The sequence below is a fragment of the Hemibagrus wyckioides genome, linkage group LG07, assembly GCF_019097595.1.
Source record: "Hemibagrus wyckioides isolate EC202008001 linkage group LG07, SWU_Hwy_1.0, whole genome shotgun sequence".
NCBI classification, from domain to species: domain Eukaryota; kingdom Metazoa; phylum Chordata; class Actinopteri; order Siluriformes; family Bagridae; genus Hemibagrus; species Hemibagrus wyckioides.
The window spans coordinates 3,282,518-3,299,006 of record NC_080716.1 but is presented as its reverse complement, the minus strand read 5'-3'; the positions used below and the strand labels follow the sequence as shown (position 1 = coordinate 3,299,006).

General features: G+C 39.0%; 1 protein-coding gene across 1 annotated transcript in view; it reads right to left on the bottom strand.

The window, feature by feature from the left end:
* Nucleotides 1-8,533: 8,533 nt before the first annotated feature.
* Nucleotides 8,534-16,489, bottom strand: part of spsb4a (splA/ryanodine receptor domain and SOCS box containing 4a) — a 31,925-nt gene continuing 23,969 nt past the window's right edge. The window contains exon 3 of the mRNA XM_058395733.1: nt 8,534-9,620. Coding sequence (XP_058251716.1) covers nt 9,493-9,620 — 128 coding nt within the window. The 3' untranslated portion in view covers nt 8,534-9,492. The remainder of the gene's footprint in view (nt 9,621-16,489) is intronic.

Genomic DNA, 16,489 nt, shown 5'->3' with positions numbered 1-16,489 from the left:
AATTCCAGTCCAAGACACTTAAGAGATATAACCCTCAGCATACTGGCAAAGCTGGTACAAAACCTGCATGTATTTGAACGGCCCTTTCCAAACCCAGACCTCGGTTTGTTTGAGAATCAAAGTATTATATTCATCCAATCTGACAGAGCTTGGACAATTTTGCCCAGGAGTACTGGCAGAAATATCAGGATCCAGACATGCAAAGGTGATAGAGGCATATCTCAAATGTGGAGTGAATATTTCTTCAAGGTACTGTACCTAAAGATTATATTTTCAAAGCGTTTCATGATTTATAAAAGTTGCAAAATATGGTAAAAACCAAGAGAGGACACAGTTAGCTGTTCATTGCCGTTGGAATATTAGAGAATGGAGATAGTCAGCAAGGACACCAGAAAAGCTGAACTGCAAATTACCCTGAGCACAAAGCCATGTGTTGTCAGGGCTGATTACATGGGGTGACTTTGGATATCATTCTCTTAACATCAGCTGTGGATAGTATGAGGACACAATGCTTGTGGTCCTTCTTACAGGCTTGTATCTCTGTTCTTACAAATGCAAATTAATTGTTATGGACAGCTAAGATTTAGGCATCACTTTAGGCGTCTTTTCATAGATGGTATTAACTTCAGTGCCAGGCTACATGTTTCTGTTCATGCTAGGTGCATGAAACTCTTGCTAGTTCCAGACAAACATGTTTGAATTGTATTAAAAACTTTAACTAAATAATTTATTTTTAATTTTTTAAATTTATCTTTTACTTGGACTTTTTCCAAGTTATCTCTTATACATAATTGACAAAGATGCTGGATGAAAACTGATCTATATAACCCTAGATCTTGCATACATCTCTGAGCAAGCGGTGCTCCAGGCAGTGGGCCAGAATGTTTATTTTACTACTATTTTCTCTATGTTAGCTCGATAAAGATAAAACAGGCTCTATTTCTAGTTATTTAAAACAACAAAAAAAAGCCCCTCTATTTTCATTAAACTCTTTCCTGTGTGCAAATCCCACGCAGCTTTCTGAATAACACTTAAGTCCATAGTTACATCTGAGGTCTGAATGCAAATTTTGGTGTGCATCTTTTCACTATGCATATTTAAACTCAACTCTGAAATGTTGTGTCAAAACTAATTTTCTCTAGTTGCTGCTCTTTGCTCTAGCTTTGAATTGAAATAACAAATAACTTAGCAGGTTTCTTTTGAAATGTGTAGAAACACCGTCTGAATTTTTTTCATCTATACAAATTGTTCACCCTTTAACTAATTACACAAATCCAGGCTCACCGGTGAAAGACTCCAACAGATATGACAGCTTAGGACAAACCACATGAACTCTCCAAGCCTGAAAGAACTTGTTGACTTCTAGCCACTCCAGGAAGAGACAAGAAGACACAAGGTCAAGAGAGTGTCACAAACACAGACTGGCTCCAGATGGTGCACTAATTGGAAAGACTCTTTTCGCAAAAAGTTCTTATCTGACACCTGTTATTTATACTTTCTGAGCCATTCTAAGGCCGAAGGTCTTACAGCAGACATAATCAAACTCCAACCTACCCCCCCCCAATGATGGCTGCTACCAAGTTTTGCTGAGAACCCCTGCTTTTAGACTATGTGTGATGTTTTAAAATTAGGAATGCACATTATTTGAAATGAAACAGATACAAATAGAAAAGTGAGTAGGGTTCACCCTATTCATTTGCATGAGCATATACCTTATTGTCTCCGTAAGTGAGTGGTCAGGTATGAAGAAACAATGATTATGTTCATTAACATGGATTTATAGCATCATTAATATGTAACGTAATGGCTCAAGGTCCTGGTTTACTAAATGAAAGGTTGAGGATTCAAGCCCCAGTGCTGTTAAGCTGCCATCATGTATCATGGCTGACCATGCACACTGACCACAGCCGGGATATGTAAAGAAAAGAATTTCACGGTGCTGCTTCTTCTTCTAGTAACTGCCTAGTTAGGGTTGTGGTGGTTGAAAACTAGGAGCTTGTTTATATTTTGGGGATTAGAACCAACTAAACCTGTACATATATCATGGACAAAAATTAGGCGGAGTAACAGATCGAGTAACAGATATCTTGCGCAGTGTTATGGGGCCCTCTGGAGGACAAAAAGAGTGAGGACAGAGTAAGAGGATGGAGAAGGAGGCCATGATCTCCTAGCATAACCATGAATTTGATCACAAGGTAAATTATAGACTGAGACAATGGACTACTGATTGCTCAAGTATAAATGAGCTAAAAATGTAAGTCGCTTTAGATAATTTGCCAAAAACACATCCTTACTGCTTTTGCTGTGTTGACCAGGTTCCCACAGATTAGAATACAAGCCCTTCCCTTACGCAGTGTCACCCTCTGCTGTTCAATCAGCTGCAATTGTGTTGTGCCGCTACACTTCCTGTCTCCAACTATTCTGTCTATTCTCATTCAAATTTTGCTAATTTACTATTCTGACTGATCATTTTGCCTGTGTTTAGAAATAAAATCTTTTACCTCCAAGAGTAAAAAAGCAGAAAATTTGAGATTTGAAAATTCCACTCCAGGTACGGTGCAGCATCACATCACTGTAAGTTTTACAGGTTTGCACTGAGTAAAGAAATCAGCTTTTAGAAGTTTTCAGACATCATTACTATGTCAGGTTTTTTTTTTTTTTTCCGTCCCCTTTTTTGCCAGAATTTATCCACATGACCCAGGGCTCCCAAGTAGAACAACAGAACAACATGCCACAGCAATCTGTGTCCGGGAGCCAACTTCATAGTGCTCTTTTGGAATAGAAGGGGAATTCTGTCATTCGTCTGTCAATAACAACAACACAGGCCAATCATGGGTCATCATCTCTGAGCTCATGTGCTGCTTACGCCTTCCTATCTGCATGTATTTGTATTATGCTAGCCTGTGATAATGCATTTAGATGACCTTATGTATCCCAGGCAAAGCACCCTCTACAAGTGGTAGCTGTATTGTTATAATTGTTGTTGTTGTTGATTTGGATACTTTCTCCATACAGGACATTTTTTGTCTTTTTATATCAATTGTAACTACCACTGTCATCCAGTAGAGGGCGGTGTGTGGTTTAGCTTGTGCCCATTTCAGAAGGTGATCTGTGAACTTGTATGCCATAGAACAGGAAATCCCAAAGCTAATTTTGAAAGATTGAGGTTAGCAAGGCGTAAATGAAGCAAAATGATACTGAGACAGTTCATTTTGTTCTAAGTTGTCTGTGTAACAGTTTTGATTGGAAGGTGGACAGAGAGGTCCGTCATCCCATGCTTGACAAACCATGGGAAAAGAAATGAAGAAGGAGAGAGAGTGTGGGAGAGAGTGAGAGCCAGAGAGAAGAAAGCAAGGTTCTGTCAGTGAAGAAAAGGTCATTTGTGAAATGACGAGTGGTACTATGTGTCTAATGAAAGAACAAGCAGCATGTTCCTTAACAGGTCAAGACAGGAAGGAGAGAAGAATATGAATAATATTGAAGGATAAGCAAAAAATAAAACACTTGCCTAATGATGTTATAGGAAAATTAACTGCAGGATGGAGTGATGCAGCCTGACATGAAGCAAAGGAAATATTTATGGTGAAAACTAAATTATTTTTTATTCATTAATGTATGAAACTTTCGTCTATTTACAGTATTATAAATAAAAAATAAGAATTCCTTGGTGCTGTGGTATATTAGTGAACATTATTGCTTCTCAACTATGGCTAGACATACGGAGTAAAAAAAGACAAATTTCAGAGGTTAAGGTTTTATTGTGTTATTTAAAGACTTGTGGGAAGTTGTGGAGTCACTCATGCAATATTTTTTGACTCAGAATTCTAGCTATTGCTAGAGAGTCTGGCATTTTTACGTTACTTTGAATACCCACAGGAGGAGGATGTTTGAGTGACACAGCAAACATCTATCCATGTTAAGTCACCATTAGTTAGTAAAAAAAAAAAAAAATACTGGAGGTTTATCAGTATTTTTTACGGTTCTGCTGCATAGTTGACGTCTGCTGAAGGAGAGAATCTAAGGGTGATTTATCAGAGAGAAAGGAGGTGATTAAGAAATTAGATGCCTTTATAATTGAAGCGAATGGTGAGATTTGATGCGAAGTCAGTGGAGCTGGTGAAGTAAAGGTATGATATGGTACTGTGAGAAGGAGAAGGTAGGCAGCTGAGTTTTTGAATTGAAAGAGCCTGACGTACATACACTGATGAGACTTTTGTGGTGCACCTCACATTAGTGAAATTCCATTTACGAAAGCTATGGCTTATCAATCAAAGTGCACCTGGGACCAACTAGTAAATGAGCTCTGCGTGAGCTGGAAATTGAAGTTTGAGGCCATTCTGAAATGAAAATGTGTTCATTTTATGAAATGGAGACTTGTGGGTATGTGAAATTAAATGTATGAAAGGTATTTATACAGCTGACATGCTGTTGGATTCTCACTTGGTTTACCCTAATGAAAAGACTTATATAAAATATAAAAATGGAATTGCCCTCCTGGTCTAGTCACATTACACTTTATTTCACCTTAAATCATCCCATAATATTACCTGAAATTATGCCATAAGTAATATTTAATCATCCAAATTTTAGAATGTTGAACCAAAGTTCAAAAATGACCATGTTCCCAACCCATCTCCCTTTTTTCTGTATTCACTATATGAATATATATCCTGTGGAGAATTTTCTTTATGTGTCACCATGTACACCATGCTTAAACTTTAGGCATTTTGGCTCATCCACAACTTTTGTACACTTAAGGTTCTTCAAGCCTTCAAGCCCAAGCAACAGGTCCCAATAGAGGATCTGGATAAATAGAATATTAGACCCATCTGAAATCCTTTCTTGATCCACTATCACAACATGATCACCACCCATTCCTGCTTTTTCTACTCTCTTTACTCTCACATGATATTCCTTTCCCCTGTACCCATTAATACCCTGGTATCTAGTGTGCAATACATTATGAACATATGTCTACCCCCCACTTCCTTTTTGTGGTCGTTTCTCAAAAGATAGCTTGAGCCAGCTGTCCACTTGTATGCTTCGCTTGTTAGTTTCATCTCTGATTCCTTCCGTAACATTGCAGTTAAAGCTTGTTCTTGGTGCCTTGCGGTGTTTCCTCAAGATCTAGTGTTAATTGTAGATCTAGATGTGAATCCTCAGGACCTAAAGGAAGCTAGGAAAAAAATCAGCCAAACAGGATGTAGAGAGGGTGGGAGCAGCAACAGACATGACGGATGGGGAATGCTTTATTTACTCAGAGAGAAAGAGAAAAACAGTTTGTACTTTCTTATCATTGTTTGTCTGTCGAATCACTTCTTATACCTCCATGTTTTGGTGTACAACATGCTGAATTTCTTCTTTCAGTATGAAATCTATGTAATCTCTTATTCAACAAGATTCCGATCTATCATGTTTGCGATGAAATTTAGACCAGCATAAATAAAAATCACACCTATTTTTAATCTCATTAATAGTTTCCTTAGTAGATAGATTTTAGCCTCCCATTTAATATCACAACCAACCATCAACCATATTAGTGTCGCTTTCCCAAAGAAAGACGCTGAGAACGTATACAGATGTTCATTGAATCCAGGATGCACCTGCATACAGTCTGGAGGTCATGAGGTTATATGTGTCACTGAAAAGCTCCCAGGCTGAATGCTGCTGTAGACATGTCACTATTTATATCTCCATTCTCTCTCACACGCCACTTTTTCCCAGTGGAGAAGAGGAAGTGCAAGAAGGATGCCTCGCTCTTTTCACACTATATTCACAAAGGTCCCACGGCGGTGAATGAGTGTCCCGTCTGTCTGTCTGTCTGTTTTCACACACAAACATATATGTCTAATGGAAACAGTCAATGGTCAATGTCTTTGAAACAAGAAGCCCTAGTGGAAAAGGAGATTGTTCAATGCTTATTGCCTACACTGTGGCACTTGTTTTATGTATCTAACATAAAATATTTCCAATACCTCATTCACAGCAGGATGCTCCACATAATAAAGACTAATTATAAATATTTAAAAACACTTTAAATCATTAATATGATGATGATGTTTCTTCCACAGGAAAAATCTTCAGGACTTCACACTTTCTGCTTAGTGTTAAATGCCATTCCTTTTAATAACACTTACAGCATATGCCCTTATCCAGAGCAACTTACAATTTTTATACAACTGAGCAATTGATGGTTAAGGTCCTTTCTCAAGGGCCCAGCAGTGGCAGACTGGTGGACCTGGTATTTGAACTCACAACCTTCCAAGCAGTAGTCCAACACCTTAATCACTAAGCTACCACATCCCCCATATATAAAGAATAAAGAAAAATAGTATAAGTATTACCTTTAGGTTGTTATTGTTGGTATTGGCTGCACTTTTTAAAAGAAACGTTCCAAAATTTTCACAAGGTGTTCTCATTTTCTTATGTAAAAATCCTTCAAACACTGTTTTTGTACGTGATATCAACTATGCCCATAATTGTTTTTGTATTATTGTTATATGAGTGTTTATTATGTTATTTATAATAAACATTATTATTAGAATTAGTGATTAGCTAAATACACTACTCACAAAAAGTTAAGGATATTCGGCTTTCGGGTGAAATTTCAGGATGCACCTAAAATGTACTATAACCTTTCCAGGTGAACTTAATTTGACCTGCTCTACACTTTTGAATGCACATGTCCAACTGTTCAGTGTTTCAGTACGTTTTTGCAGAACTTGCTGTTCTCTAACAAGGTGCTTAACGGCAAAATTCACAACTGGTGTTTGATCCATGAATCCACCAGTAAATTTTCTGCTTCAATTAGAATTGGTATTTAAACAGTCCTCTTCATCATGCTGTTCACATTCTGACATCATGAGACCAAGACCACACCTAACAACTGATCAACAGTACCTCACCATTGTGAGGCTTCAAACAGGATGTTCTCAGAGGGAAGTGGCCACTGAGCTTAGTGTCACAGAGTATCATCAGCAGGTCGGGACAGAGATACAGAGAGACTGGAAGAGTCACAGAAAGGCACAGAAGTGGACGTCCTTTGGCCACATCCCACGTTGATGACTGCTTTCTTTGTGAACAGTGCCCTGCGGAACCGGATGATGAATGCCACTCAACTCCAGGCACATTTAAGGGAGGTGAGAGGCACCCAAGTGTCACGTCAGACCATTCAAAACCGTTTACATCAGGGTGGTCTGCGTGCTAGACGACATGCAAGGGTACCTGACCACACCACCAGACACAGGCGTCGGGCCAGGGAGCATTTATGCTGGACGAGGGACCAGTGGGCCTCAGTGCTGTTCTCTGACGAAAGTCATTTCACATTGAGCAGAAATGATGGCCACCAACGATGTTGGAAACGTAAAGGAGAGCGCTATGCATCAGCCACTGTTGTGGTGGTGTTACAGTCTGGGCAGGTGTGTCCACTCAATACAGAACTGACCTACATCTTGTGAATGGTACAGTGACAAGCCAATACTACCTGAATAACATCATTAATCCAGTCATTGTGCCCCTGCATGAACAACACAGGCCTAATTTCATCTTCATAGACGGCAATGCTCCAGCTCATCGAGGTCGCATCATTAGGGAACGGCTGCTGGAGGCTGGGGTACCTCAAATGGAGTGGCCTGCACTTTCTCCAGACCTGAATCCCATAGAAAACCTATGGGATCAGCCGAGTCGCCATGTAGAGGCTTGTAACCCCGCACCCCAGAACCTCAATGACCTGAGGGCCGCCCTTCAAGAAGAGTGGAATGCCATGCCTCAGCAGACAATAAGTCGACTCGTGAACAGCATGAGACGTCGTGGTCAAGCTGTAATTAAGGGTCAAGGGCACATGACAGATTATTGAGACATTGAGATTTTTTGTTGTGGTATACCCACCACTGTTGTTGGCTTTTGTTTCAATAAATTGTTTGAGATGAGGAAATCACCATTGCATGCTTCTACTTAAATGCCCTACTTTCATGATATAATATCACTGTAGTGTGACCTTTTTACATTTTCCCTAAATTTCACCCAAAAGCCAAATATCCTTACCTTTTTGTGAGTAGTGTATGTGAACTATATATACATATTTAAAAGCTGTCTTTTTTTGCATTGCTTGTATGTAATTAACCTATAATTTCCTGTAAACGCCTCCAGACTCATTAGCTGACAGCTGAGGATTAAGTCAAAGTCTGCTTTCACATTTGTTTAGCCCCCACAGGGAGACTTCACATTTATCAGAAGAAAATTGCACCGCAACACTGACATAATATATATATTTTATGTATTTTTAGCTGTTTATATGACAGTATCAGGTCTATCTGTGGTCACATTCAGGAGTAAACATATTATTTCACTTTGTTTCTGGTGTTAAAGATATAAAAAGATGGTTGTATGGAATACCATCTTCTTGTAATTCTTCTTATGTAGTGTCAGCATCAAATCTCGACTTATATTGTGAGTTTCACTATAAATAGTTTTATGCAATGCCTTCTTCCTCTGTACACACACATAGACACACACAAGCAATTGAAAAAAATACCAATGTTCTCATTCACTTGGATTTTATTCACATTTTTAAATATACTAATGTTTAGCGGTGTCCTTACATTCCACTGTTTACTGCAGATCTCCTGTTTGATCAGGCAGGCAAACCAGCATCAATAATAATAATAATAATAATAATAATAATAATAATAATAATAATAATAATAATAATAATAGAAAAAAAGCAGCATCCTGGTTTCAAATAAAAAGCCATTTGGGGTGGATTTATCATGTCCATGTGCTAGTATGCACAGTGTCATTTTCATTAAAAAGGAATTACATCCAGATAAATAAAATAAAACATAGCAATAAACTTGTTACAGGATCTGTGTCATAATATTCATTAATCAACCATGGGGGGGTGGGGGGTGGGGGGGGGATCACACTCACCTTAAAATTAAGGTACACACTCAGGAAAGTGACTCAAATTAGATTAGGGGAAACAATGTTTGCTTGGAGTGTTTGTGCTGTATCAGTGCACTTCATGACTAGTCTCATTAATTGGGTCTTAGCATAGTTAGTGGTCGCCCTTGTGCACAGGTAAGACCTGCTTGAAACCAGATACCGCTCCAGCTTAGACTCCTGCTCCAGAGTCTGGCCTCTAAGGTGCTTGGTTTCCTTCTGGAATGTTTTAAGCATCGCTGTGAGCTTTGAACGAGCATTCCCGAGGTTGTTTAGCTATTTTTTTTTTTTTCAATGCCAAGCCCTAACATTCAGGGAGAGACTAACAGTGGAGGGCACTGCGGCATCCTTACACTCCAACCTCACAGTCCACGTCTTCATACCATCCAAAATCCAGAAAGATAAAAAAAATTAGGAAGAAACAGAACATCTCTGGTAGTAGCCACAGATTGTAGTGTAAACATTCGCCCTCGGTGGCCTGTTCTTGGCGATTGCTTGGAGTCGCCACACCTTGAGGCTTGCGCTTTGTGAATCTGCGTGGATCTGTCCACATCATTGGTATTGGAGGTAATTTTTTAGAGATTGGGGTAAAGGCAAGGTCTCAATCTGCTGCAATCGGTCACGGCCCAGAGCTAGACGTGCTGCTCTCCTACACAGGTCCATAAGAGGCAGGGGCTCAGCTAAAGAAGAAGCAGAAAGAGAAGAAATAATATTAATTTGTGCTGAAATGTGAACAGTTTTGCATACATCCTACTCACTTGAAGATGCATTGTATTGGAATGGATGTCGGGCCATCTAACTTTAGATGTTATGTCTGTGTGGGAATGTTGTGGGCATGTTGGCTCTTTTAGTTTTATAAATAAAACTAATCAAGGGCAGGTTGTGTAAATGAAGCAGTTTTACTCATGGGGACCAGCCAACTGTGCCTACAAGCATAAGAATAACTGGCAGTTGGATTTTGAATTATAACAATGGTATGTTCGAACATTCATTCATTCATTCGTTCATGCATGCAATCATTCATTCATTCATCCATCTATCCATCAATTCAATTACATATCCATCTATCCATCCATCCATCTATTTAATCATCTATCCAGCCATCCATTTTGAGTAAGCTATTCATCCTAGTTAGGATTGTGTTGGAAATGGAGTCCATCCCAGGAATATATGCTAAGCTGGATGCCAGTACATCTCAAGAAAACCCATAAAGGTAATTAATCCTAGTAATCCATCTGTTTTTAGAAAGTGGCAGAAAACCCACACTGACAAAGAAAGAACATGTGAAACTCCACACAGACAGTAACCTAAGCTTTAGATCAAACCACAGACAAGGAAGCTGTGAGGCAGGATACTGTCTGCCTACTGGAATAAGTTTGTTATAAATATTTATATAGGATTATTGCAGTGTCATGAAGCCTGAAGTGCAGCTTGGTAGCAATGAAGCTCTGTCAAGCATTTCACAACTTTAGCCAAAGCCTAACACAAAATAATTCAATGCGTCTGTCTATGCGTGGCAAGATGGATAGTATTTTCCCGTCACTCCACATCTCCCGTCACTGAACACTCTTCCACTCCAACTAACTGAGGTTTTGAATAATAGATACTACTTGCCAATGGAGCCAGTTCCTCCAAATGATACTTCTGTTACCCATCTGGCTAGAACTAGTCACCATGTGCCTTACACTCTCCCTCACTGCTACTAACAACTTCAGCTAACTGAGGCTAATTAAAAGTTCCAGAGAAAAGGATTGTTGGTAAATGACGTGTCATGCTTCAGCAAATTTTCACATCTGACATCCCAGAGAGCTAACATGTTCTGCATGGCATGTTGTCAATTTACTTCCAGTTGTGAAGCCAGGAAAGGACTGAATCAGCTAGAACAATCATGTACCTCATGTATTTCAGTACTACATTATAGTGGATGATATAAATCTGTTTGCTCATGTAGTCAGGCCTCATTGTCTCAACAATTGCTAACACAGCTGTCCATTTAAGATGTTGGACATAATAGAAAATGCTCAGGGAAGTGTGGTCCCAAGGCTAAAAAAAAAAGTCTTGGGATATTTCTGCATCTCCCTCTTAAGTCTTTTACCACAAATTAATTGTAAAGATTAATAAGCCAGTGGTTCAGGGTGGAATTATCCTTTAAGTGGCATCTTACTAACTGTCCTGGATGATTTTAGCGCTAATATTTTCCTTGTGAAGTTCTCCTTTAAGGCTGGCTGGAATCATTAACTTGGTCATTAATACAGATGCTGTGCATTCGTTCTAGCAGTGACTGATGAGGAAGTCGTATTCCACCGCAGCCTCAATACCCATTATCATTTACCTCCTACTTCTCCTCACAGAAACACACTCAGGGTTTCTTTTCTACACCATACACACCAGTACACCTCCCTGCTGGGCTCAAGGTTGGCTTACCAAATTAGATAAGACACGACTATTTGTGCAAAAGAGGGAAAGTGCATGACAAAGATATGAAATCAAAATACACAGTAATGTAAACAGCCTGCTGGGATCCAATTGATATACACAAAAAGTTGGCATATTTGTACAGGCTGCTTGTTTCCTTCTAGCACTAGATGAAATGGATGTGATTCACAGACCATGCCAGTTTTTATATCCAAAATAAATTTGCCGTTATTCAGCCTCGCAATTTTTCCGATTATGCAAATGATCTGTGTTTTGTTTACATCAGTTGGTTGCCAGATCTTTCTTTTGTAGATGTGTCTAGTGCCAAATTTTTTGTTTTGTAGAATTGCCTATTTCTATTGAAAACAGATGCTTGCCTTTAAACCTGAAAAAAAACAACAATCAGGGATATAAAATGCTTACTTTTACAGAAAAACGTTCAGAAAATAAGGACGTGTTTTCCTTCGCTGTCAAACGCAATACAGTTCATTGATTAATTGCTTAGTTTCTTGGCAGTAAATAATCAAGTGTTACTATATTAGTTGTGCGGTAATTACTAATCACTCTAATGAATTACTATGCTGACAAAACTGTAATGACTTTGTAATGAATTTGTAACCACTATGTCAAGCATTGTCCTGTCACTGTCATATGTTGTGTTGTCTGAACACATCCATGAAGTTGAATAAAATTCCTACACCAAGTGAATTATTCAAGCACACACACGTCAATAGACTATACATGAATACACTCTTTATACACAATTTGAACAGCACCCAAAATTTAATTTACTGTGCTAAAAATACACCCAGTAGGATAAATGATACAGCTAATCAGGCTTCAGAACAGCAGGAGCCTATGTCTATGACAAGAGTCATAAAGGTCCAGAATAAAAAAATGTTCAAAAATCTCAGCATTTATATACTCCATGATTATAGAGAACATAGTGATTCAGAAAGTTATCCCAGTGATGAAACACACACAGTCTGGCCAGTCTGTGACTTGCAGCTACGACACAATAACGGCATGGTACACCAGATGGGAAGATTAGACTTGAAAGAAAACATAGAGGACGACACATGAAACCTGCTAGAGTGAGACCATCAGACAGACGCTCACCCACGCCTACAACACGTGTTGTGTTGTGCTGTACAACTCTGAACAGCACGACAATGGCTAAAGGTTGATGGTATAAATGGACTAGTGGGGGTAGTGGACTTTTGTGGGCAGACCCAAAAATTGTCGGTTTTATTGTCAACTTTTTGAAAGATATTCGATTTTCCACCATCTTATATCCCCACCAGCTATCACTGTCTGGCTGCATCGTCTCATAAAGCATGACAAAGATCTGCCTCTGTCTTCTTAGCCCATAAATCTTTGCCAAGAACGATTCTTGAGATAAAGAGGTGGCATATTTTCATGAAACAGAAAAGGAAGCAAACTAGTTCTCACCTGATTCAGGTCTGACTCACATGGTGTTCACCATGCCTGTCTACTCTGGCATCAAGTGCATCCTTCCACATCATTCCCTGAGGCTATTATTGCCTTTCAAAATGCACTGACCTAAACGTCTCAACTCTCCTGCTCTTGAGAAATGTCTATACTGAAAGCCATGGCAACATTTCTGAAAAAGTCTGCAGAAAATGGAACTTAACTCTGACTGATAATAAGCAGACTTTGGTCAGAACCAGGCCAAACTGTTCATCCTTAATAATAACCGAATCATTTACAAAGAATCGAATCAGTTCCATAATGCCACTAAATATTGTACTTGGCTTATGCAAGTAAGTAAATATGCAGTTTTGAGATGCCCAGACAGCTATCAGGATTTTCTCAAACTCCCAACAAGCCAGATCCAGACATAAACTGCAAAGACTACAAAGAATGTAGCCATGTCATGGTATAATAGCATGACTGTAAACCCTGAAAATGAGAGAATGTATGGAATAATTGAAGAAAAGTGGCGTTATGGGGTAAAATGTTACTACCCCCCAAAAAAGTGTTGTTAAAGCCACATAATCAATGACTTTTCCGTACTTTTCCACCCCTATTTCAGAGGCACAGTAAATAGCTTTGTCATACTGACAGGACATCCGCAGAGAAATGTAGTGAATTACGTGACTCCAGGGCTAGAATGGATAGTCCTCTAATGGAAGGATTCATCACCTAGCCAGACCAAAGTGACACTCTCTGATATCTCTCTGTCTGTGTACAACAAACAAGCCAGTTTTACTACTTGGGAGGAATATAAGGCTTCGAATATTTGGAAGGGTTTTTGGAGTACAATGAGGATAATGGATGAACATCTTCTAGAAAACTTCTGCTCCATTTCATGTAACTTCCAGTTGGACTTTGGACAATTGAACTTAACTATAAAAACAAGAAGATCCAAGCAAACTCTGACAGATATTCACATGAATACAGACACAATTGCTGCCCACGAATTCTTGGAAGCATAACCAAGATGAAGCCAAAGACTTGCGTTATGTTTATTAGCTCACTGTGAGCAAAGTAATCCAAAAATGTTGTTTGAGTTAGCGGAGTTAAGGGAATGGCTCAAGTCATACATGACTAATTGTTAGGAGAAAGTGAATGATAGTGGTATAAAAAATCATTTGTTACGCTGATGTCACTCAAGCTAGATGAATAACACCATATTAATAGTGTTAAGCAATGTCTAAAGGACTACTGGTCTAAAGATTCCGTGAGCTATTGCAATCCTCCTCTTCTGCTTCGTTTAGCAGGTGCAGGATCACCAGCAGTGGGGGAACTTTTTTCTACAAAACCCCCCAGCTATGGAACGATTCCAAGAACTATGTGTTATTGTGAGAGTGAAAAGGTAATGGAGCTGGTGTTCCTAGTGGTGGTGGTGAGGGTGGAAGTGATAATGGACTAGAAAAACATTTCAGCTAACCTCACAATGATCAAACAGATTTTAACTTTTCCAAAATTGTCAACTGATGCCGACATTGAATGCTATTTTCTTAGCATAATAAGTCATAATAAGATCACTGAGAATGGTTCCACATGGACATCCTGGCCTGAATCTTTAGTCAGGGATTTTTTTTTTTTTTTTTAAATGAATTGAAATCTTGCTTTATGACAATGTCTATTATTAAAAGTGCTATCCAAACAAAACTGTGTTGTACATATTGTACCAAACACCGCACACTAGCACTGAGTCACTCACGTTGCATAATCTTCCTAGTCCAAAGCAGTTTCTTTTCCATGTCCTAAGAATTTCAAAATTATTCATTTACAAACACATATGACTCACAGTGTGTATTATTCCAAGCAGTAAGTTACCTTTTAGGTCTTCAAATGACTCATTGGTTAAATGTAGAGGTTCTTTGTCTGAATGAATGTGACATTTTCCATGACTGGTATATTTTTGAGTATATGCGTACGTGGGTGTGCACCAAAAATCATGTTCTTGCAGCTTCTAGCATCTGGCACATAATTAATGTGTCTTCAGACCCCCTGATTGCTTACATTTGTCACTAACTAGCTCTCTCTTACATACAGCATAAACACACACATACACATATATACGCTAATCTATTATAAGCTACACAGTGGTCTAATTTAAGCCAGCTTTATGTGGCAAACTGGTAGTAGAGAAATTCTGGCTAGGGTGTTATTTCAAATCTTTAATAGCAAAACAAAGCAAGTTTTCAGTTTTATGTGCAGTTTCTCTCCCTGCAACATATTGTACATAGCACAAAGTTATGCATCACGCACTATTGAATCGTGACTCAGACTCAGACAAATCTCATCACATATTATGCATCGGTAATGCCTTTTTACGTCTGCGAGTAGGCGAAGTTTCTGCTTAGTTAGCAGAGCAGCACCTGTGGTATTGCACTGTCCTGTATTGCCATGTAATTCATAATCCATGATGATTTATAGCTGGTTTTCGGATGCGTGGTTCATGAATGTGTGAATTGGCAAATTAAAAAATGATGGAGGTTTCACCGGTGTCACACAAACACAGGTTCAATTTTCGGAGAGAGCCTCTAAGATGACTTTTTTTTTTTTTTTTTAAATAAAAAGCCTGGATAAAGATTAATATACTGAAAGCACAAGCTTTGTGGACAAAATGTAAGAATTTTGTATCTGAGAATCGCGTTAACGTGAACTGAGCCAACATTTTATCTACTGAGGGAATTTCTTGCCTAATACCTTATTCTTACAGTTAATATTCTGGTGAAAATGTACTGAGCATTGAAGTATCATATACCCATTTTGTAAACACCATTATTGTTCCATGATTGAGGTAAAAAGGAATATTGCCAGATCCTACACTTAGGTCCTTAAGAAATCTAGCAGATGACCATTCCAGCTCTACAGCATTAACTTGATGTAATAATGATTTGTTTTATGTATTTCTATATTCCTCCTTACTTATTAAGTGATAATGAGTTAGGGGTGTGACACTGTGTAGTGTGTCGCTAATGATGTACTTCTAGTTAGTGTGAAATCTTCTGGGAGGCGCAGAACCACACACACAAATCTATACAGCCTTTTTTTCTCTCATTAAAGCCAGGAACAGTGCCAGGCAGATTCAAATTGGTGATATCCTGCTGACATAGCAGTGAGTTGCGGAGGGGGATTTGAAATAATGAGCGATGTTTGGTGGGGGGGTGGCACAAAACCCTGCAGATCCTGGCATGGCAAGTGCACCAAACTGAAAATGTATTTCTTATTGTATCTAGGGAAAACAGGAGTTGCTTAAAAGATTTGCAGTGATGTGAGAGCATGAGGATAAGAAAAGGTAATTAAGATGGTGGTGATGATGATGATGATGATGATGGACCAGGAAACTTGGCAATGATCAAACAGATGGCGTGTGTTTTCCAGCGACTTCTTTTTTTTTTTCAAAACCACGTGATGCTGGATCAAGTGCTATTTTCTAACAGCCACATTGGGGTTCTCATCACGCGGATGCTGTTTTCTGCTGCTGAGGATGGTCCCACGTGGACATCCTTGACATACATGGAATTGCTTTGGATTGTACCATTTATAGAAACCATGGAGATGGCTTTAGGACTGCTTGGGCAATTGAGCAAGGCTCTTAACCCTCTCTGCTCCAGAGGCACTGCATCATAGCTGCCCCTGTGCTCTGACCCCAACT